Source organism: Columba livia, chromosome 1, assembly GCF_036013475.1.
Source record: "Columba livia isolate bColLiv1 breed racing homer chromosome 1, bColLiv1.pat.W.v2, whole genome shotgun sequence".
Classification (NCBI taxonomy): Eukaryota; Metazoa; Chordata; class Aves; order Columbiformes; family Columbidae; genus Columba; species Columba livia.
The window spans coordinates 20,319,829-20,341,865 of NC_088602.1; the positions used below are offsets into that span (position 1 = coordinate 20,319,829).

General features: G+C 45.6%; 1 protein-coding gene across 2 annotated transcripts; it reads left to right on the plus strand.

The window, feature by feature from the left end:
* Positions 1–6,147: 6,147 nt before the first annotated feature.
* IL17D (interleukin 17D) lies at positions 6,148–20,736 on the plus strand. Of its 2 annotated transcripts, XM_065049742.1 has the most exons (4): positions 6,192–6,346; positions 6,474–6,772; positions 17,867–18,152; positions 20,594–20,736. In XM_065049742.1, exons 1-4 carry the CDS (start codon positions 6,332–6,334, stop codon positions 20,597–20,599), a joined length of 606 nt encoding a protein of 201 aa, XP_064905814.1. In that variant the 5' UTR covers positions 6,192–6,331; the 3' UTR covers positions 20,600–20,736. The 2 variants fall into 2 exon arrangements, with proteins under 2 accessions (XP_064905811.1, XP_064905814.1); XM_065049739.1 differs by lacking the exon at positions 20,594–20,736 and having other exon boundaries at positions 6,148–6,346; positions 17,867–19,843.
* Positions 20,737–22,037: the final 1,301 nt, after the last annotated feature.

Genomic DNA, 22,037 nt, shown 5'->3' on the forward strand with positions numbered 1-22,037 from the left:
AAATGATTGCATAGAAGGAGGTGAAGTGTTATCTTCATTTGTAATTTTGGGCCAGGAAAGTGGAAAATTTACAATAACATACTGTTGAAACACTAAAGGGGAACACCAGAAGCTTGGGTTTGGTTGATAAGAACACTTTCAAATAATAAAAAATAACTGTCATCTTTTTCCAGCAAGTACAAAAGTGCCTAGAATGTATCAGAGAACAGAAGTCCAGGAATCTTCTAAGGATGTAGAATATTGTAATAAAAATGTTTGTATTGGTGTGAATGGTAAGGAAACGTGAACACATGGGTGCAAAATACACGCAGGAGGAGGGCTATAAAAACAGCATGAGCTGCTGACATCCACGGCAGCAGGTCATCAAGATCCTAGCACACATCTACCTGCGGACATCAAGATCCTAGCACACATCTGCCTCAGGACAACCAGATCTGAAACAGAGGCATTGACTAACTCCTGATGACTCACAGAAGTGGGTCAGGATCAAGAGATTAATCACTGTCAATTCCTGATGTACAATGAGGGTCATCCAAAAACAGCACCCTCCTAAAAAGAACTCAGTAAGTCTAGGGAATAGGCCTGTAAACTGGTACTCCTTGTCCTCCACGTCACTGCAAGCCATCCTGGACAGACTCCCTGGATACGGGTGTCAGTGCCAGACTGCTTGGTGGACTGCCTACATGCATCTTGGTGCTTGTATGGACAAAAGTGTGTTAGGGGCTGGAATCAGTTGTGTTTTAACATAAATTAGCATTTCCTTACTATAAGCTACCACATTGAGCTATGTTGTCGCTTTAGTGTTGTAACATGTATTTCTGCGGTCATTATGTTTTCAGGATTTACTAAAAGATAGGAATTCTACAATAAACAATTCAACACCCATTCATATAATTATAACATGTGAGATAAAATGCTCTATTTAGCAAAATAAAGGGTCATTTCTAGTGGTAAAGCAGAGAAGAAAAGAAGCATTCCTAGGGGTGGGTTCCTCCATTCAGACAGAGCTCTTAAGCAGTTCAGATGACCACAATCACCAGAGCACAGACTCAAGTCTCTCATGGTATCTGTCAGCAACGTATCGATTACAAATTTAGAACTCTAAATGTTGGAATGCATTGAAAATGCCTAAACATATTTATGTAGAGCCGTATCTCAGACTGGCCAGGACATTCACATGAAGCTGCCATGTATGACACATGATCTATGGGGCGTCCCTGAAGTGGCCCCTGGGGACTGGGATAGATACTCTAAGGTATCTGAAATGCACTATAGACCCAGCTTTAAGCACTTGAATTATTCTGTGCAGAGAGTGTTCAGTTCCTAACAGATAAATATCTGACACATGGGGAAAACAGCTCTGTCTTGGCTACTCCCCCCATGGGCCTGAGTTATGGGATTTGTCCATCCCACTGTGTTTGAACAAGGCAGAAGAACAACGGCCCTTCTTCCCTGGGCCACCAAGAGCTGGGCTGTCCATGAGCCCTGGAACCCCTGGTGATGCAGTCAGTGGCTGTGCCACAGCAAGCAGAACACTGGTGGTGGCCATGTCACAGAGGATTGGTGACATGGCCCCCAAGACAGGTATAAAAAGAGCTGCATGGTGAGGGGGTCCAGACTGGAGGCAGGTGGGTGAGAGAGGGCTGAGGCGAGAGGGCAGGGAGGGGAGGCCTGGGCTGCCCCCAGCACAACAGATGGTGGCTCTTCCTCTTTTGTCTTTTAGAACTGAAGGCTCAGACAAGGACATGACCAGACCATGGCACACTCCTGTCCTCAGCCAGTCAGACAGAGAGATTTGTTACTTTCTGCAAGGACACTGACATAAAGATAAGGAATCAAAAATGACACCAACTTCTGGCACCAACCCCAATGGTGCCACACTATGGTGGGCAGCAGGGTGGCAGTGGCCCATGTCACCATGGGGCTGGTGATGGGTGTCTCCTGTCTGCCTGGGAGATGTGGGACTGGCAGCCTTGGCCTGAGGCTGTGAGAGCCCTGGGCAGCAGCAGGGGCTCCCCATGGCGTTGCAGGGCGGCTGCTCTGGTTGTTGATATTACCCTGCCTTTTACTGCTGCAGTCTGCACTGCAGCACAGTCTCACAGGCAGCTGGAATCTCCCACACCCGTGGACAAGGGGAACCCTGCATCACCCATCCTCTCTGTGTGAAACTTCTCTCAAAATAAAATTTTCTGATTTATAAACCTATCGGCTGGTTCCTGTTTCTGTGGTCTTTTTGGGGAAATTTGTCCATCTCTTTTCCCAAGTAGCAAGCGATATGACAAGAGCAAATGGCCTCAGTTTGCACCAGGGGAAAATGAGGTGCTAGAGCAAGTTCAGAGAAGGGCAACAAAGCTGGTGAGGGGTCTGGAGCACAAGTGTGATGAGGAGCAGCTGAGGGAACCAGGGCTGTTCAGCCTGCAGAAAAGGAGGCTGAGGGGAGACCTTATCGCTGTCTACAACTACCTGAAAGGAGGGTGTAGCACGGAGGGTGTTGGTCTCTTCTCCCAAGTAACAAGCAATAGGTCGAGAGGAAATGGCCTCAAGTTGCACCGGGGAGGTTTACATTGGATATTGGAACAGGCTGGAAGTGATTGAGTCACCTGGAGGTGTTCAAACACCTGGAGGTATTTAAAAGACAGGTAGATGAGGTTCTTGGGACATGGTTTAGAGGTGGACTTAACAGTGTTGGGCTAATGGTTGGACTCAATTACCTGAAAGGTCTTTTACAACCAAAACTTATCTATGATTCTATATATATGTACAGAAATCTTTCTCTATAAATCTGTATATTTTACAGGAACATTTCCTGACATAATAGAAGTGGGGAGCCAATCAGAGGGTGCTCTGACATCATGTCGGTATGGTGGTTTCAAAACATCACAACTGTCTGATCACAGTTGGAAACAGTATGAAACACAGGAAGGTGTGACACCACAGTGTCCTGGCAGCCAAGAGGCCACCCATGTCCTGGGTGCATCCAGCACAGCATTGCCAGCCAGGCAGGGAGGTGATTGTCCCGCTCTGCTCTGCACTGGTGCGGCCTCACCTGGAGCACTGTGTGCAGTGCTGGGTGACACAGGATGAAAAGGATATAAAGCTACTGGAGAGTGTCCAGAAGAGGGACACGAAGTTGGTGAAGGGTTTGGAGAGGAAGCTGTACGAGGAGAAGCTAAAGTCACTTGGTTTGTTCAGCCTGGAGAAGAGGACACTGAGAGGAGACCTCATCACATCTACAGCTTCCTCACAAGGGGAGGAGGAGGGGCAGGCACTGAACTCTTCTCTTTAGTGACCAAAGACAGACCCAAGTGCATGGCAGGAAGATGTGCCAGGGGAGGTTTAGGTTGGACATTAGGAAAAGGTTCTTCCCCCAGAGGGTGCTGGAGCACTGGAACAGGCTCCCCAGGGAGGTGTCACAGCCCCAAGCCTGACAGTGTTCAAGAAGAGACTGGACAACACCCTCAGACACATGGTGTGAACTGTGGGGTTGTCATGTGCAGGGACAGGAGTTGGACTCCATGATCCTTGTGGGTCCCTTCCAACTCAGGACATTCTATGATTCTATGTACACAGTGGGCAAGAGCTTCCTGTTGTAGTGTATTGCTGGGAATGCTGTAAGGGGTGGCTGGACCTGCCAGCCAGCCACAGGCCAAGATAAGAGCATGTGGGCCATGACACTGTCAGAAATGGCCAATACCTGCCATAAAATGGCATTCAAAACAACACGGTGTCCCCTGTGCATGTTGTAGGAGGGGACTCCCCACTCTGAGTCCCTTCCTGGGCTGTCAGGACGGGATGGCTGGTGTCAGGAAATGGCTGTGAGTGAACCACATTGCTGTATGAAAACAAGTGGCTCATGTTTTCCAATCTGGCGGCTCAGTGCCATTACAAAGAGCCAAGAGTCATGTCCCTTGGCCAGCGGGATGAGGCAGGACACAGTCAGTGGGCTCCATACAGATTTCACCACCGACTCAGTTGTTGTCAAGGGCACAGGCAGGTTGTTCTGTGCTCAGTCACTGGGAATTTTCACCTGAGGCCATCGAAGGAAGATATCTCACTTTTAGAAAATAGCCATGAGCCGTGGAATTCCCTATAGATTCATATAAATGTGCTTATGGCTGCTATTCTGAATTTATTGATTGAAATGTTATCACACATTGCATCAAATCCAGGAAAGACTTTATATTACTAAAGATTTATTCCCAATGCTTCATTATATAGGTATGTTATAGCCCCTCAAATTCTCAGAAAATTATAAATCAAAATCAGTGACAATGATACTGGTACGTTAGTAATATCTTAGTAACTTCTCAAAGTCATAGTAGAACCTAAGTAGAACCTATTTCAATTCCCATGTAGTGGAATATCATTTGCTGCCCTTCTGTTATTCTTATTATTATTATTTGAATCAGTGAGATTGCTAACCAGGCAATACAATCAAACTAATGTACACAATTGGGATATTGCCTAGAAAAGACTCAAAGCCTTAAACTCACTGGCAATTTAATGTTTGTGCTGTTGTTTGCTCTACTTCTGCTCTGATTTTTTGAGGCAGACCTCCCCAAGAAATGTCAATGTATATCAAGGTAGTGCATGAAAGTCACGTTTTGCAAAGCAAAGTGTGACATCCTCACACTACTCAGAAAGTGTGATACAGGAAGAGTAATATAAAAAGATCTGTCATGATAAATACTAGTCATGTTGCCACACATATCACTCAAAAGTGTTGAAGTGACACAACACATGAGCATAGAGCTCGGGGTTAGGCTGGACTGGGCTAAATGGACAGCTGCCTTGCTCCCATCTGTCACCTGAGAATAAAACTGCAAAAGAGAGTTTTGAATTCAATTTCAAACAACTGCAAAGGAGAGTTTTGAATTTGACTTGAAACTAAGTCCTTCCTCAGAGTAAAAACATTATTTAAATCCCACACAGTTCAAGATTAAGATACTGCTCATGAGTGAAACTGATCTGTGACAGATAAGGTACCAACAACACTAAATATCACACTTTGACTCAATCACTTTTCAGAAACCATGAAATCAAGTCACTTCATCACATTAGGAATGCCAGGTCATTCTGTTTCAATTCCAGCCTGGACTGTGAGGCTGCTGTTGTTTTGTATCTGTGGTGCAAATATTTGATTCAAGTGATAAATCCTAAAAGGCTGTTTTTAGGGAAATCATTTCAGCGGACCTCATCTTTCATGACCTGGAGTACTACAGATGCTTATTTTTGTGAGTTGTGCCAGAGACCCTGACTATATTGTATCATGTGTCTGTTAAAAGTACCGGTAAACCAGCACAGAATGGATGGAGAAGTCATTAGAGGTAACTCACCTCAGTCTCATTTAGACAACGTATGATGCAAGTTTCTCACCTTCTGAAGCAGGCTTTTTAGCCAGAGGAGAGTGACATTGTGGTGGGTGTCTGCTGTAGCTCACCTCAACAGGAGGAACAAGTGGATGAGGTCTACAGACAGCTCCATGCAGCCTCGTGTTTGCCAGCCCTGGTCCTCCTGCGGGACTTCAACCACCCCAGTGTCTGCTGAAGGATCTACACAGCCAGGCTGTTTCTGGAGAAGCAAACCAGAGGTGCTACCTGGAGCTGGGCATGTTGGAGATCCCAACCCCCTACAAGGAACAGTGCCAGTTGCTCCAAAGTGACTGAAAGGGTCTGAACTGCAGAAATCCCCTCCTCGGCTGCAGTTATATGGCCAGAGTTTTGCTATTTTCAGCCATAAAACTCCACATTTTTTCTAATGAGCCTTGACACCTGGGCTCCCACTGGGCCCAAGCCATCCTGGCTCAAGCTCAATTTCATGCCCTGACCTGGCAGGTCCAGCTCAGGGCTCAGAGGTCCAGCAGGCTGGAGGAGAGCGCAGCTCATCTCCATGGCATGGATGATGTGGAAGGGAGCGCCGGCTCGTCACAGAGCAGAGAAGGGGATGGGGTCCGCGCAGCCCGTGAGGGGCCGTGACACCCCCCCGAGCTGCAGGGACAACCGGGCGGGGCGACCCGCGGGATTGCTGCGACCGGCCCCCGGGGCAGGAGGGCGGCTGGTGGCTGACCGAGCCCGCCCGTGCCGTGGGGCTGTCCCCCTGGGCGGCGGGGCAGGGTGGCGGGTCCGTGTACGAGTGCGGGACCGGCAGGATCCCGCCGCTGAGCGCTCGCCTGCTCTGTGAGCGCCTAAAATGTTCCTGGCATGCAAGGCCAGGGGAGATGCAGTGAGGAGCGGGGCACTTTTCCAACAGCTCCTCCGCCGAGAGAGCCAGTGGCACGGCGCGGCTCCGCACCCCGCCGCTCCCCTCGGCTTCCTCGAGCAGCCCGACCGACATGCAGCGAGGCAGGGTAAGGGGCCGCGGGCCGGGGACGGACAGGGCTGCCCGGGGGGAGCACCTCGATCCCCGGGCAGGGGGCTCCGGGGTGTGGGGGGGCGCGCCCGGTCCCAGCCCCGCTGATGGCAGCGTCGTTGCAGGTGCGGGCGGCGCTGGCGGCGCTGCTGTGCGCGGCGCTGCTCCCGCTCCGCCCGGAGGCCGTCAAGGCGCCCAAGCGGCCGGCGCGGACCCGAACCTGCGGCGAGCGGCCCGAGGAGCTGCTGGAGCAGCTGTACGGGCGGCTGGCGGCCGGCATGCTCAGCGCCTTCCACCACACCCTGCAGCCCGAGCCGCCGGGCCGGCAGCACAACGCCAGCTGCCCGGCCGGGGCTCGGCCGGCCGCCGACAAGAGGTTCCGGCTCCCCGTCAACCTGCGGAGCGCCTCGCCGTGGGCTTACAGGTGACTCCGGGGCGCGAGGGGAACGGGCGAAGCGGTGCCGAGGTCCCGGCGGGATGAGGGGACATTCCGCTGTGCGGGACCCGCCCGCGGTTTCGCGCCTTTCCCGCGCGGTGCCCCGAGGGGTGCGGGAGGCGCCGCTCCTGAGGGACCCGGGCAGCAGCCGGCGGAAAGGTGTGAGAGCAGACGGATAAGCTGGCAGATGTAAGGTAGATACGTAAAAACAGCTTGTGTGAGGAGTGCGTCTAATGAGCAGAAGGAGACATGAAAAATGAATGCGGTGGAGCAAAGCTGTGAGATGGAGCTCACAACCCTCCCCGCCCGGGAGCACAGACCCCAACTCAAAAAGTCACTTCTGCAAATTGTCACATGTGAACTTCACTCAGAAGGCCCTCAGCAACTCAGCATCACCAAGAAAGTCTCTCCTGACTTTGTAGCTGACCCAAGGGGGCTCAGATGTTTTTCCTGAGATGTGATTCCAGACGCTGTGCCAGTTTCTAAAATATATCAGAGTACAGCGTGTGTTCTGGGTGCACACCGACAGAGCTGTGCCTTCACGTACCCGCTGCCAACACTCCCCAGGGCTTGCTGTCAAGCTGCTGTAGGAGCATAGGCAAGCAACGAGTGCTGCCGCTTTCCAGATCTGCGTTTTCAATTGATGCTTTGCAAACCTGCCTCCCCTGGGGCAGAACACGGGCTGACAGACTGGTTTGAACGGGGCATAAAAGTAACTAGGTAAAGTAAATCTGTTGTTAGGCTGGTTGATACACAAAACAAGGGTCTGCGCTTCTGCAGGGAGCTCTGGAAAAGCTTGGAAATCACAGATCTAGAACACTAAAACCAGCATTTGATCACATTCTCACCATCATGACTTCTGGTAGTTTTGTCTGAATGAGACTGACAGAGTCGGGTTCTCTGTTCTCAGCTTTCTGTTAAGACACTGCAGACAGCAGGAAGCTAAAACATGCACAAACTTAAAAGGAACTGACTTGCCTCTTACTTTCTGGACACTATCCTTTGTATATACCTTGATGCAGTTACTGTGTATTTGGCAAGCTTAAATATCTCCTTGTTAGTGATCTCCAATAAACATTCATTTTGTGGCATTTTTTTTGCTCGCTTTTAGTTTAAAAAGTAATCCTACTGAGAGAAAAATGGTTTATTTGCTCAATAAGCCTTTCATAAACAAAGTATTTTTAGAATTAGTATTTTTAGTAATACATTTTCTGTAAGCAGACTGAGGATTTTTTTTAAGTTACCTAAGCGTGCTGAAAAACCAAGTATGATGAATGGAACACCTACCATTACGCTCGGGTATTTTTAATGTGGGTTTTGCCACATAATAGTGCTATCAGAAAATTATTCTGGACTGAAAACAGTGACTGCCATGCTCACATCTTGTTGGGCAGGTATTTATTTTCAGTTGGAGCTCTGTATAGGCTTCTTAACAGAGAACCAGCTGCTGTTTGGAGCCTGTCTTACAAAAAGTTTATTAAGAAACCATAAATCCACTATACTTTTCATGAAAATGTTTTCAAACAGACCGCTAACCATTCACATAGAAGCAACTTGATGACATCTCCAAGCTAGAAATTTTAAAAGATAGTGCAAAAAAGTATTACACCACCAAAAGCAAAATCTAAAATTGTATTTAGGGGAAACTTGGTTTCTCTGGGGTACAGAGACCTGAGTATGCTGTCTAGTTGATGGATCTCATTTACAGCTTTTTTCTCAATCCCATTTTTACTGTATCATTAGTGTGCAGTGAGACAGCAACAGACATTGCAAGATGTGTAATGAAAGCGTAAAATGTAAAAATGCTCATTATGAACAGTAGTGTGTATTTGCTATTACGATCTGCTACCTCACAGATTTTGAAGCCAGATAAAAGCATTGTGAAGACTGGTCTGATCTCTGGTGTCCACCTGGTTACTCTGGAAGCAAGCTTCCAAATCCCAGTAAAGCTACTGCATATCTTTAAAAAGGACATATGTCTCTCCATTAAAGATTGCAAGTAACGGCACATTACATCTTGTCAATGGTTAACCAATTTCAGTGGTATGATCCCAACAATTTCTTCTCTGTGGCTGGGGTGTTAAACTGAAAAAGTACACACAGCTCTCTTCTGTAGTACAGAACTTTCTTGACAAACCTACTTGCATTTTAATGTTTTCTCATAAATCGCGCCCCTTCACTCATTTGTTGCTGTCTCCTGAACTGCGTCCTGAATCGTCAGCATTGTTCTAGTAGCGAATGCGCAGAAATTAATTCACTGTAGGCAGCTCCCTCTTGTCCACCCTGATGGGACACCCCTCAAAGCACAAGTTTGACTATTTAGAACTTGCATCAGAATTCCTGCCCTGTTTCAGTGTGTCTCACAACTGTGCTCCAACTTATTTTCTGCCCTTAAAGAGTTACAGTGCAATTAACTTCTTCTCTGTACACAAAGGGTCTTTTTTCTTTTGGACCTGCATTTAATGTCTGAGATCTCTCGTGCTGTTTCTCTGTCTTCATTGGTGTTGCAGCAGTTCCCGTTGTTACCATCTGCAGATTTCATTAACATGCTGTTTATACTCCCTGTTCCAGGGCATTAATAATAATGATATTAAGTCTGGCTCTACTTACCTTCCCCTGCATATCTCCCTAGGCACCTGTTCCCAGCTGTTTAACACTTCTTGTAATTCTTCTGCTCACACGACAGTTCAGTTCAAGTCAACTGAAATTTTTGCATATCAGCATTTGTGAGAAAGAAACACATGTATTACTTAGGGATGTGTGTATAACACTCACTCTACTGCATCATGTACATCCAAGTTTGTAATTCTATTTAGTGTGGAAGAATTAGGTTTGATTTGCTCAAAGTACAGGTGATCTTTGTGTGGTTTCTTTCCTTGTTTTTGTTCTGTGCTTACTATTTATTTTCTATTACTTGGTCGTCAGTTTGGTTATGCAAAAATCAAGACTTAAAACATTTTTGGCTTGCTACAACCTAGAGATACAGGAGTTGCACGTGGATTGCACCACAGATCCATCTGCGGCACGATCCTGATGCTGGAAGCAACCAGCAGTTGGTATTGGAGGCAGAAGTTAGAGGAAAAATGTTAGGTCATCTGCCTGCTGCTGAAATTCCATCGTGATGGCCACAGGGGATCAGTATATAACTCAGAGCACAGGGCTTAATCCCCCAAATTCTCTTCACCCCACAGAGCTATAAAGAGACAGCAAAATTCCCTGGAGTCAGTTGAGTGAAATCTTGAGCGTACTGGATTTGCTCAGTACTTCAGAAAGATGATCTGAGAATTATCCAGGTTTAAAACATACAGAGCCATCAGAAGCTCAGCTCTGAAGTCATCAGGCTGTGAAGTCATCAGGCCAACTGTGTGCCAGCTTGTGACATCGATCCAGGAGTTGCTTGTCATTTTTAGTAGCATTACATGGACAGCCAATGAAAGCCAGAAAGCCTGCCCTTACAAGGAGGTACCGTCACATGCTGTGGTCCTCGGCCATCGCTATGGCTCACAGTTGCGTCACAAGAATTAGTGCTAGGGGTTGTCTTACCAACCAGGGACCCCTGGCGACAGCACAGTGTGGCTGGAATAGAATCATAGAATAATTTCAGATGGCAGAGACCCTCAGGGTCATCAAGTCCAACCATAACCTAACTCTTATCACTAAGCCATGTCTCTAAGAACCTCATCTAAACACCTTTTAAACACCTTCAGGGATGGTGACTCCACCACTTCCCAGGGCAGCCTGCTGCAATGCCTGACAACCCTTTCTGTGAAGAAATATTTTCCAGTATCCAATCTAAACCTTCCCTGGCACAACTTGAGGCCATTTCCTCGTGTCCTATCACTTGCTACTTGGGAGAAGAGACCAACACCCTCCATGCTACAACCTCCTTTCAGGTAGTTGTAGAGAGTGATAAGGTCTCTCCTCAGCCTCCTTTTCTCCAGGCTGAACAGCCCCAGTTCCCTCAGCTGCTCCTCATCAGCAGATTTGTCGCCCTCCTCTGCACTCTGTATAGTATTTCCATGTCCTTCTTATGATGAGGGGCCCAAAACTGAACACAGGATTCAAGGTGCAGCCTCACCAGTGCTGAGTACAGTGACACAATCACTGCCCTGGTCCTCCTGGCCACACTGTTCCTGATACAAGCCAGGATGCTGTTGGCCTTTTTGGCCACCTGGGCACACTGCTGGCCCATGTTCATCCAGCTGTCAATCAACACCCCCAGAACATCATACAGTCTGCATAGAGTTAATGATTTTGGTGGGAGATTATTTACTGCTGTACAGTATGGAGAAATAGTCTGCAACATTTCTCAGCATCTTTTTATTAATAGAATTCCTTTGTAGACTCTTTTCCTGTAGAGTTCCTAGGAATCAACATTTAGTAGGAGAGATATTTAACTTTTATTACCAGCGTTCATCTGAACATGAAATCCCATGTTAGCCAGTCCCTTTCTCAGACATTACCCAGCTTGTTTTTCCTGCTTTTCAAAAACCAGTTTCAGTTTATAAGCATCCTTGGTTTAGTGCTCATCTACATAAAATCTTAATAAAAGTACTACAGGCAAGTCTGTCTTTACTGGTAAAAGCCAAGCCTGTCTGCAGTGCTTTTAAAGAAAGTCATACAAGAGGGGCTTTCCTTTAAATAATAGTCAAATGATTTTCAAGTACCTTATCAAAAACATTTTCCAGGATTTATCATTATCATGTGGCACAGTGAGCGTATCCCAAAGATGCAGCAGAGGGAAAGAATATACGGGGACGCAGAACTGCCATCCTTTTTGAGTACATGCTTGTACAACTCTTCAGAAAAACGCTGTTGGCACTAGGCTGTTTTATGAAAGCACTGTACTTACTACCTGTATATAAAACAAACCAAGCATAATGTGAACAAAAGAACATCTGCCATAGAGAAATAAATGCCTTGCCAAGAGGGGAAAAAAAATGTTGTTAGCTCTTAATCCCGTAAGTATTTCAGAGTGTGAAGTAAAGGGATGATGATCTGCTTATTAGTCTTCTGATAGCATCCAGCTGTTAGCCTAGTGCTGACAGTGATTTTCTGAAGAGTCAGCTCAATCTGTCTGCCCCAGCACAGCATCTGACCCACTGGGTTTAGAAGCTTGGAAACTATGAAGTGATAATATTGTTTAAAATACTACATACAAAAGTAGCAGTACAGGACAAGCCAGATGAAGTCTTTGCAAGAGTTTTACTTCTCACAGAAACTTTTCTCTTGAGTTTCCAACCTTAGTACATAAACGGCAGGAAGTTTGTTTTTCACTGTGAGCTCTCAAAGCGCTCGTAGGGTCGTAAAGAAAAGCAGCTTAGAACCAGTCACACCTCGTGAGCAGTTCCAGCTCAGTACAAACCTGCGTCTTGTTCCAGCAGATCAAAACACCGCAGCCCAGCATCACTCACTGCTCCTGCCATTTGTAGACCAGGAGCGCTGGCTGGGCAGACTTAGCCTGACGTACCAGTGTCCCACGGTCACAGGACAAGGGCGACCCTCCTCGAAACGCCTGGGCTGTCTAGTTTGCAGCAGTGGCCACAGCAAATGGCACAGGGGTGCACGGGACACTTGGGTGCCAGCGGAAAGTTGCACTTCTCTGGTTCTCCACCACTCTTCCCAGACGCTTCTGTTGTGTCCACCCCGGTTAGGTGCCTCTTTCGTCACTTACAGGAAAGAGTCAGGGGGAACTTGGAGTATGTGTTTTGTTAAGTTAAAACATGTTTGCCTTGCTCTAGGAGAAGTCATAATGACATGACCTGTAGTGCTTAGAGAAATGGGGATGCATCAAACTACAGCAGCTGAGTCTGTTGTCATTACATGCACAGAGTGATGATGTTCAGTACATCAAAACAGAGAAAGCAGGTCACACAACTGCGTTTATCCAGCTAGGTTACTGGTGTTTGTTAGCGTTTCAGACACAGATCAGGCTGGGTTCCCTAGAAACATGAAAATGAGGCTTTAGTTATGTGGCCTTCTTAACAGAGGTGAGATGAAGATGCAGAACCTTGGATGTGGCTCCAAAGTTTAATGATATTTGAGTTGGGTGTTTAATTTCAAGAGGCATTACTTAGAGTCTTCAGCCTTAAAGTTTTGGTCTGGATGCAAAACCACATCCATATTTTGGATCTGTCTTTGGGTTTGTATCTTCTCTGATTCTATCCATCACATGATGGAGCGGAGGTATCTACAGCAAACTTAGCAATACAGGAGAGTTTTCTATAGGATGTAGAAAACCATGCCATGCTTCTAAAAAGCCCCTCATTTATACTTGTTTTTTGCCACATGGGAATCTGGAGGGGAAGCTTGTTGTAGTTCACGATTCCAGTGACAGTGTTCTCTTGTTATTAGTGAAAATTCTGGTGTTTGCATCCAGAAGCATGTTAATGCTTTCCAGTAACATCGTAACCCAGGTGCTAGAGATAATACAGTGGAGGAAATACCAGTGACTTGACATATGGTGTGTTTAACAATCCACCACTGAAATTATTCACACTTGAGTTTGAAATGGAAATGTATCATGGGAGAAAAGTCTGTATTCCACTTTATTCCCTTCTGCTGGCTACCAGACATTTTATTTCACATTGGTGTGAGATCCTGTAACATGAAGGTATTTCCTGGGGAAAATAAGCAAGTATAAATGGGACAGAGAAGCTTTGCAGAAACTATCTGCAACATCACACGTCTGCCTGTGAGAGAAATGGTCAGATTTTTCTGTGAGGAAAACAGATTCCTTATATAGACAACAAATCCAGATTATATGGCCACTGCAAAAACCAAAAGTCCCTTTGGTGACAGGATACTCAAATTTGTGTTTGGCTAAAGCTGTGATTCCAGATTTGTTTTCATATAATAAACTGGTGTTACTTCTGAAAAGACAGGTCCCTTCTGCCTCCCTGATGTTTGTTCACCCTGGCTTGTTTGTCTAGGGTTCTGTGTGTAAGTGGCAAAACAGCTGAAGGACCAAAATTCAGCTTTTGATGAGGTTACTTTTCAGTTGGACGAATTCACTGATCCATCCTGTGACCAGAAGAACATCAGCACCAACCCAGGGGCAGAGGTGAGGGGGAGAGCTGGGCTGCCTGTGTTGGCAAGTGCAGCTTGTGTTGACTAGAAGTTAACTCCGTACTCACAGCTCGAGGCAGACTGACACTGCCTCTTCCATGGCTGGAATAAGAGCTTCCACCTCTACTCATCTCAGAGACCACATCGAAAGACGAAAGGCTAATGCTTTGATACCCAGGGACGTGGTGAAAACTCTGGTGGAGTTCTGGGAAACACAATTTAGTCCACACTTTAAGTCCATTATATTTTTCAAAATTTGTTACTTTGAAAACTGCTGTGGGAAGGGAGGCATTGTATATCCAGTTTGTATCACTCCATAAATAATTATATTGTTGACGGGTATTTATTTATTTTTCTTATGTGATTGCACCACTGTGTGATGGTCCCATCCTGATCCCAAGTAGAGGATGGTTTAAAACTCAGTGCAAGAATTTTTACTGGTTTTGCAGCACTTCACAGTAAACATTAGAGGCTTGAACATTCTCATATTAAATCCTCTGCTGCTACTCAGTTTTTTAGCCTCAGTTGCTGTGACTTCCTGACCAAATATTGGGAAATGATGGATTTAGTTTGCAAGAAAAAAATGCTGCACTTCGTTGTTCAGAAAACTTAGCAAGTAAAGAGGTGGTGAAATACAGGGCCTCTCGGCAGGCTGGGGAGCTCCTCTGGAGGTTTTTAAGAAGAGGCTGAGCAAGCTCAGGCAAATAGATCTGAGCCTATGTGTCTTCACACTCGTGTGCCAGCAGCAGCCTGTGGGATACTTCTGCTGTGCACCATGTGTAGGTGTGACTGTCTGCTGTGTGAGAGAAAGAGGAGGGACAAAGGGCAGAAGAGGATTTTCTGTTAGCTGACGAGTGGGTAAGGGCCTCTGGTAACATTCTGGGGGTCAGCATCCTCCCAAAGCGGGGCTGGGCTCTGTGCAAGGGGCACCGAGAGGCTGGCGGTGCTGCTGGGCTCAACGCTTCTCCAGCCCGACTGAGAAGTCGTCCCGTTGCAGCTGTGCAGGGCAACCGCTGCTGGAGCGGGGCTGGTTCTGTGACAGTGCGGGAGCAGGAGGTGGTCTGGGGGAACCTTACAGGTACCCAGAGGACAGCTGGCACGGGAGGTTAAACATATATTTAAATCCTCGTTTTCTGGAGGTGCAAACACCTTTTCTAGAATAATGACAAGCAGTTGCATTAATGTACAAGTTACAGCCATGTCTAGCAATTGCTTCCTGTATCAGCAGGAAAAGCGCATAAAGAACTAAGCAACAAATGCAGGGTGTTCCAAAACGATGGACCCAATTTGAATTCACTACCCATTTGAAATTGGGTCCATCTTTTTGAAACACCCTGTACATCACCAGCACAATAAGTAGTGTGGCTACACACTCCTGTACATGTACTCCGCTGTGTACTTAGTCTTTTATTTCAAAAAACAGACTTTATCAGCTTTTACTCTCTTTGCTAAAAACAATGGCAATAGGCCAGCCAGGATCTGTGTGACCTGAGACCACAGTATCACATCTTTGTTTCTGCCTCCAGCATCCAGAGAGGAACGCTGGAACTTGGGCTTTGTTGGTCCAAGCTGTACTTAGGTTACAAGCTTTCCAGCTCCTGCTCATCGGGAATTTCCAGAAGCAGGGCATTAATAAGTAAAAAGAAAGGCTCAAACGATAAACTGTAAGATAATAATGAGGCAATGCTTTACTTCAAAATGTAGCAGGAGAGGGCAGGAAAAAACATTAAGTTTGAAGTTTATCTCAGTGTGGGCAATGGGAATGTTATGCTGCTCTCGTTACAGGAAGAAACAGTGGAGGTGAACTACAGAAAGCAAAACAGAGTTTTGCTTTCAAGAGGAAGGTACCTTTATAATCCCAGGTATACTAGGGAGCAAAAGCTATTGCAGAAATAATAGTACAATTTAATTCTATTTAAAATATAAATTTTAATCAAGTGTCCTTTTAAATGCTCTGTTTACCCATTCAGTTCAAAAAGCAAAATTTATTCTACTTAAACCCCTGAATCTCACATATCAGAAAGCCAGTCACTTCATACTCCAGCTTGTACTGTAGGAGCTGATCAGTTCTATAAGCTCTTCATGTTTTTTCTTTACAAATAAGAAGCCAGACAGCAACAGCTACAGCTATTTTTACTGGTGAAGAAAACAAACATTATCACAGTATCACAGTATGTTTGGGATTGGAAGGGACCTCAAAAGATCATCTAGTCCAATCCCCCTGCTGGAGCAGGAACACCTAGGTGAGGTTACAGAGGAAAGTGTTCAGGCGGGTTTTGAATGTCTCCAGAGAAGGAGACTCCACAACCCCCCTGGGCAGCCTGTTCCAGTGTCTGTCACCCTCACTGAGAAGAAGTTTCTTCTCATATTTAAGTGGAACCTCTTGTGTTCCAGCTTGATCCCATTACCCCTTGTCCTATCATTGTTTGCCACCGAGAAGAGCCTGGCTCCACCCTCATGGCACTCACCCTTTATATATTTATAAACATTCATAAGGTTACCCCTCAGTCTCCTCTTCTCCAAACTAAAGAGCCCCAGCTCCCTCAGCCTTTCTTCATAAGGGAGTTGCTCCACTCCCTTAATCATCTTTGTTGCCCTACACTGGACCCTCTCCAGTAGTTCCCTGTCCTTCTTGAACTGAGGGGCCCAGAACTGGACACAATATTCCAGATGTGGTCTCACCAGGACAGAGTAGAGAGGAAGGAGAACCTCTCTCGATCTACTAACCAACCCCCTTGTAATACACCCCAGGATGCCATTGGCCTTCCTGGCCACAAGGGCACAGTGCTGGCTCATGGTCATCCTGTTGTCCACCAGGACCCCCAGGTCCCTTTCCCCTACACTGCTCTCTAATATGTAATTTCCCAACCTATACTGGAACCTGGTGTTGTTCCTGCCCAGATGCAGGACTCTACACTTCCCCTTGTTAAATTTCATCAGGTTATTCCCTGCCCAGCTCTCCAGCCTGTCCAGGTCCCGCTGGATGGCAGCACAGCCTTCTGGCGTGTCAGCCACTCCTCCCAGCTTAGTGTCATCAGCAAACTCGCTGATAGTACACGCTATTCCCTCGTCCAAATCATTAATGAATATATTTAATAATATTGGCCCCAGCACTGACCCCTGAGGCACTCCACTAGATACTGACCTCCAACTAGACTCCGCACCATTGACTACCACTCTCTGGCTTCTCTCCTTAAGCCAGTTTGCAACCCACCTCACTACTCTATTGTCCAGACCACACCTCCTCAGCTTAGCTGTGAGGATGCTGTGGGAGACTGTGTCAAAGGCTTTACTGAAGTCAAGGTAGACCACATCCACCGCTCTGCCATCATCCATCCACCTTGTTACATTCTCATAAAAGGCTGTGAGGTTGGTCAAGCATGACTTACCCTTGGTAAAGCCATGCTGACTGCCCCTAATAACCCTCTTATCCTTGATATGCCTTGAGATGGCACCAAGGATAAGCTGTTCCATTACTTTCCCAGGGACAGAGGTGAGGCTGACCGGTCTATAATTACCCAGGTCCTCCCTCCTGCCCTTTTTGAAGACTGGAGTGACATTTGCTTTCCTCCAATCCTCGGGCACCTCTCCCGTTTCCCAAGACTTGCCAAAGATGATGGAGAGCGGTCTAGCAATGACTTCAGCCAGCTCCCTCAGCACCCGCGGATGCATCCCATCTGGACCCATGGATTTATGGATGTCCAGAGTATTTAATTGCTCCCTAACCCAGTCCTCATCAACTAAAGCAAACTCCTCCATTGACCTGGCTTCATCCAAGGTCTCAGGGGTACAGGGCTCCCCAGGACAGCCTCCAGCAGAGTAGACAGAGACAAAGAAGGCATTCAGTAGTTCTGCCTTCTCTGTATCTTCTGCCACCAGGGCACCCACCCCATTCATCAGTGGGCCTACATTATATAAATGTTTACGGTCAAATCACATTATAATAATATTTTCCAGATGAATATTTGTATTTTTAGATATATTAATGCATCTTTATTATTTACTTCCCTGTAGAATTTCATATGATCCCACAAGATACCCGAAGTACATTCCTGAAGCATACTGCCTGTGCAAAGGCTGCCTCATGGGGATCTTTGGCGAGGAGAACTTCCACTTCCGCAGCACCCCGGTGTACATGCCCGCCGTCATCCTGCGCCGCACCTCCTCCTGCGCTGGTGGCCGCTACGTCTACACGGAAGATTATGTCACTATCCCAGTGGGCTGCACTTGTGTGCCCGAGCAAGAAAAAGAGGCGGAAAGCGTAAATTCCAGCATAGATAAGCAAGAAATGAAGTTGCTGGTAAGTCAGAATAAGCCATCATCAGAATGAAGAATATATAGAGTTGTGTTACAGTATTGGTCTCACGTCATTGTTTTACCGCCTCCGGAAACTGCACCACAGCAGCAAACACATTGACTTACCCTCTTTCTGTACTTGCAGTTATTTCAGTTATGAGATGGAAAGTTTTGTCCAGTCTCTCTTATCATTAGAGATGACAATTCATATTAAGAACTTCTTTAGTTCATGTAAGTATTTGTTGCAAATTCCAGCGTATCTTTTTTTTTTTCTTAGAGCAGAACATTTTATCCTTGCTTATTCACAGTAAATTTTAGAAGATGATGCAATTCTAAGACACGCTAGCTAGCTATTACTATAGCAGACTACTGGTTGTAGATATTTTTAAGGAGTCTCTTATAGTCTACTTTTAAATACTCATATAAAAATCGCATAGCTGCTGTACATGTGCCAAATCAGCACTTAGTTACAAGGGTATTTTCTTAGGCTGGGAGACCCTTTCTTTATATTGCATATCTCAACTCCAAGCAGCGTGCTTGGCTGTTACATCTTTGGCTATTTATACACCACAGCAAGGAAACGTTTGCTCAGTTTGATTTTCATTAAACAATTTTCTATGAGTTTGCTGTTTTTAAGCTTGCCAAATTGCTGAGGGTACCAAAGCGTTGAGAAGCAGCATGCTAGAATATTGTAAAACTGCATTGAGCTTTTCTGATGTGGACTAAGTCTAATTGCACAGAAAATATCCATTTGAAAAAAACCCACATTTTGAGTTCCAATAATTCTGTATTAGATTTCCTTCATCATGAACTGCTTAACTGTTCCTTGTGACAAAGCTGTATTCTGTACAGTTGAAAGGACAAAAATCTTTTCCAAGTTAGTAGAGGAGATTCCTCATTTAAAAAAGAAGTATGAAGGGTAGGGTTCACCTCAGGTACACTGCAGATGAGTAAGCAGGGTAGGTCTTAACTTGTAGGTGCTATAGAGGTCATTGAGGTGAGTCTCAGCCAATCCAAACGTGTTAAATCTAACTAGTGTTATATCCAACTATACAATTAGTGTCACTCATTTTTCCCTATGTAACAGACAATCACCTGCAAAAGTGCAGTCTTCCATCTTTGCAGCTTGCAGGAACTTGATGGCAAGCCCTAACAACAAACCCTAGACACACGAGAATTTGCATTTCAAGAAAATGGGACTGAAAGTTGACTCAGCTGAGTGAATGATAATCAGGAATAACCAGGTATACCTTGCACAAACATCAGAGGGCCTCAATCACCAAAGCTGATAAATCGATGAACGCACAGCAGAGAATGCCGTTTATAGCAGAAGGATCATGACTGCAATATTGTTACAAAAAATAAATGCCATATGCAGCAATGTATTTGCTACACCAAGAATCTCAAAATCGGGCTTACTTCATAGTGGAGAAAGTCCCTACACTACACAGACACGCTCCTTTGGAGTGTCATTGGATAAAGAATGCAAAGACTGAGCTAAGCAGAATGAACAAGGTCAATGGAGAATTAAAATAATATCACAAGTCTTTGTCTTGGTGCATAACTATTGACTGTGCTCCTTATGAGTCAGTCTAGTATAACTATTGTTATAGTGCAATCTGTATAGTTTCTTAAAAAGCCTAAAACAACCTTAAGAATGCCAGAAACCAATAAACAATTCCTATCACAATGTCAGATTGAAGTTTACAAGAGTGTTTCTTGGGCAGATGCTTTTCTACCATTCTACTTGTCTTCAGGTCTGTGTTTCCTCAAATTGTGATGCTTCTATCTCAAGGGGATTCTCAGAGGAGGCTTCAAAGGTCATTAAGTGTTTATACTGCTCAGAGAACAGCTAATTGCATAGCTGCTGCCAGCAATTAAACGTAGTTACCTGTTCCCTGGAGACTGTAAATAAGTTGCAGCAATTACACCCACTTTTCCTTCCTCCTAATGTGGAAGAACTTCGCACCCTCTGAGAAGAGGGAAATGGTTAATCAAAGACACAAGGGCTCAAAAGGGAAGCACTACCACAAAACTGGAGAAACACTGCATTAGAATAATGCTGCAGCAATCTAACCTCTTATGGTTTCACTACTAAATCGTGGTTCTTTTCTGCACACACACACCCCCACATCAGACAGGGTCAAGTTGGACCTTCAGACTCTGCAGCGTGGAAAGCAAAGTCTCCACAGTGAAAGGCAGTAAAAAGCCCCAACAACAAAAAAATCCCAAACTGCACAGCCCTCAATATTTAGTAAATACCCAGAAGACCTACCAGCTAAAGCACTGGTTAATCACTGCCCTCCAGCAAAACTCGTCTGTCTGCCAACACACTTTTATTCTACAAATTTGCCTGCAACAAATTAGTTACTAGAGCACATGAATTTATTTGCATGATGTGGAGAAAAATATCTCACTTTTTGTTGCAACTCTCTTGTCCTGCAGGCATGAATTATGGAGTCAGTTTGAGGTTTTCAAGTAACTAGAGCATGTTCTGGGAATTCCTGGGAGTCACAGGCGAAGATCAGGTAAATGGAACACAGTCATTTTCGCCAACAGATGCCTTAGTTTTACATACATTGGATGACTGAGAGGAAAGTGCAAAACTCCAGTGGATCAATAGATTATGTATGTTGGTGGCCTCCTTGTCATTCTGCAAAAAGTGCAGAAAGCTTCCTTTGGTTACAGGCAACCTCATGGTATCTTAACTCAGAAGCCCATTTTCCTTTTTTAATCCTCACCCTCTTAAATGACAGACGTTTTAGCTCAGCCAATTTGCTTCCTGATCCAGATCATCGGTTAGGCGTCTCTTAAAAGCTGCATTTATGCTTTAGTGTGAGCAACTGTTTGATAGTAATTTGTTAGTGAACAACTGTTTGTTAATGCTTAACATCAAGAACTATTAGCTACACAAACATTTGTTAACCTTCAAAATATCCTCTCCACATTACTCATGTGGAAAAGGTTGAGTATTAAATCTAGTTTGCATTTGTTTGGATTTTTTTAAGAGGTCATTACATCATGGATTTATATCAGTTTCACTTCAACTGTGGTGTGACATTTTCCAGCTTCTAACTTTCTGGTTGCAGCTGCTGCAGCCTTGCCTTTAATTTGCATGAGGGGAGGGGGGGTTCATTGGAGTTGCTTCAAGGCTCACAAACTGTTGACACAAGGCAGACATGAAATGCCTCCTTGAACCAAGTCCAGGCTCAATAAATGCAAACAATTCAAAGCTGAAGCTATCTGGCAGCTGCAGCTGATTTGAGAAAATTTTTGTTGTGCCAGGAAAATCTTTTCCTTCAATGAGGTTGTCCCTGGAATACATTAGAAGCCACAAAACACAGAAAAATATCCTGGTAAAGAGATTATTTTCTTCTCTGCCGTATCACTTAAGATAGGTTGGAAAATTCACATCATGCAGGAAGATTGAGAAGAGACTGAGATACTAGTTTTCATTTACTAGCCAGTCATTACATGAAGGTGCAGGTCTGCAGCCATGACTAGACATGAACTCGCATGGGGGAACATGAGAGCAGCAAGGGAAAAAGGCTCTTATATGCTCTGAAACTATAAACACCCATTAATCTTGCTGGGATTAGGGAACAGCCATAACTACCTGGACTAGGGCACATGAGGGAGATCTAATAAATCCTGCATGTTTTGCTGAGTAGTGGCATGAGCTGCCACTAGTTTTTGCTGTACGCTCATCTATGGAGGCTGCAGAATATGAGCAGACCCAGAGCAGCAGCACCACTGACACCGGCTGGCGAGGGGCTTGTGCAACCCAAATCCTGCTGCCCAGCTTCCCACCTCACTGCCCAGCACGGGAGCGACAAACACAACCGCCAGAGATGGTCCCTCTTGCTCTGGTGCTGAGGGATGCAGGCAG

What these genes read in the sequence shown, in the direction of transcription:
- IL17D (XM_065049739.1), top strand. An exon ending in GCCTCGCCGTGGGCTTACAG is followed by an intron (nt 6,773 to 17,866) that starts GTGACTCCGGGG and finishes ACTTCCCTGTAG; the next exon opens with AATTTCATATGATCCCACAA.